General features: G+C 31.0%; 1 protein-coding gene across 1 annotated transcript in view; it reads right to left on the bottom strand.

The window, feature by feature from the left end:
- LOC119589042 (keratin-associated protein 17-1-like) overlaps nt 1-1,464 on the bottom strand; it is a gene marked incomplete in the record, with an annotated part of 4,594 nt that overhangs the window by 1,532 nt on the left and 1,598 nt on the right. The window contains 1 exon segment of the mRNA XM_037937618.1: nt 461-577. Within this exon segment, the coding sequence (XP_037793546.1) occupies nt 461-569 (109 nt within the window).

The following is a 1,464-nucleotide window of genomic DNA, read 5'->3' as shown; positions in this document are numbered from 1 at the left end:
AAACAGAGAGAATGAGAAGCATTGGGATAGGAAGGGAGGGATAAAATTTTAATATTTGCAATAGCTACTTATTTTATCTGGTTTCCTAAATATAGAAGCTCTCTAAAATGTCCACTCATTAGCTTTGTGTTATCATACAGTAAGACAAATGGAAGATTATATACTGATAAGGCATTATCTGATAGCCTGCTCAGAATGTGTATTTATTTAATGCTGACCACATGTCAAACCTCACAAGATTATGTAATTATCATAATACATCTCATTTTCCCCCCTCTTACCTATACATACAGGTGAATACAAATTTCATGAATTTACTGACAGTGTACAATATAATTAATCAACAATATCATACTTTATTCTTCTTTATATATTTTACAATATTCTGGAATAACTTTTCATTTATATGAAGCTTATTAACAAGTTTCTAAGAACAAAATTTAGTGATAAATAATCATACCAATAATTATAAGAAGAACATAAACAGCTATGGCAATACAAAATACGGCTGCCAGGGGCAGCTCCCAAGTTCCTTCTGAAGTTGTGATTGCTACCTTGTCCACACCCATGATGACTTCTGTAGAGGAAATTTTAGAAAATGTTAAATAGTTTCTTTACTTTGCAACCTTCTTTGCATGTCATTAGAAGTTCATTCACACTTGTCCTGCAGTCTGGAGACTAGACATGTACTAAAATTGTTGTTTTCCTGAAATTCTAAAGCTTTTAATATCCAGCACTTCATTTCTGATACTGATATATCTTAGGGTCATACTCAAAAATAGATTCTTGGAACCCTTGGTCAGTGTTTTGTATTCATGATTATTTACAGATTGCTGAGAAAGGTTGTTAAGTACAGCCCTAATAGATATACTCCAAGCTCTAGCTTAACAGACTTTTTATTGAAAAAAATGTTAGTCCTGTAGAATAAATTTATAAAACTATAGGTCATAAATCTGTAAAATAGTGTTTAAAAAATGCTGCCTTGATCCGCTAAATCTTCTGGACTAATGAGTGCCTAACTTATCAAGAATTTCCTTTTAACAAGCTAAAATTGTTAAAGTTGAAAAATTCTAGTATCAATATAAGACCAGGAGTACTATTTTCCCAATTTTCTAAGAGAGTTTTTGCAACTTATTTGCAGTGTGATTCAAAGATCTTTTTTGTCAAAAACCCAATTTACCTCACCACTTGGCCTTTTTATTTCATTGGAATTTGAAAACCACACAAAAAATAAAACAATAGAAGTTTAGTGTAGCTTATTTCTTACATTGCAGTCATATCTGTGGTAATTGTCACCAATGAAATGTAATCTATCATTCTAATAAAAAAACCAACAATCTAATCTAACCTAAATCTGCTTCAAAACATTGATGTCATAAAATATCATATACTACTTATCTTTCACTTCCACAAATTAATTAATATAGAATTACCTCATTGACCTGGTTTCTCTGTGACCCAGTG

The sequence above is a fragment of the Penaeus monodon genome, chromosome 25, assembly GCF_015228065.2.
Source record: "Penaeus monodon isolate SGIC_2016 chromosome 25, NSTDA_Pmon_1, whole genome shotgun sequence".
Lineage (NCBI taxonomy): Eukaryota > Metazoa > Arthropoda > Malacostraca > Decapoda > Penaeidae > Penaeus > Penaeus monodon.
This window is presented reverse-complemented; position numbering and strand designations above follow the sequence as displayed.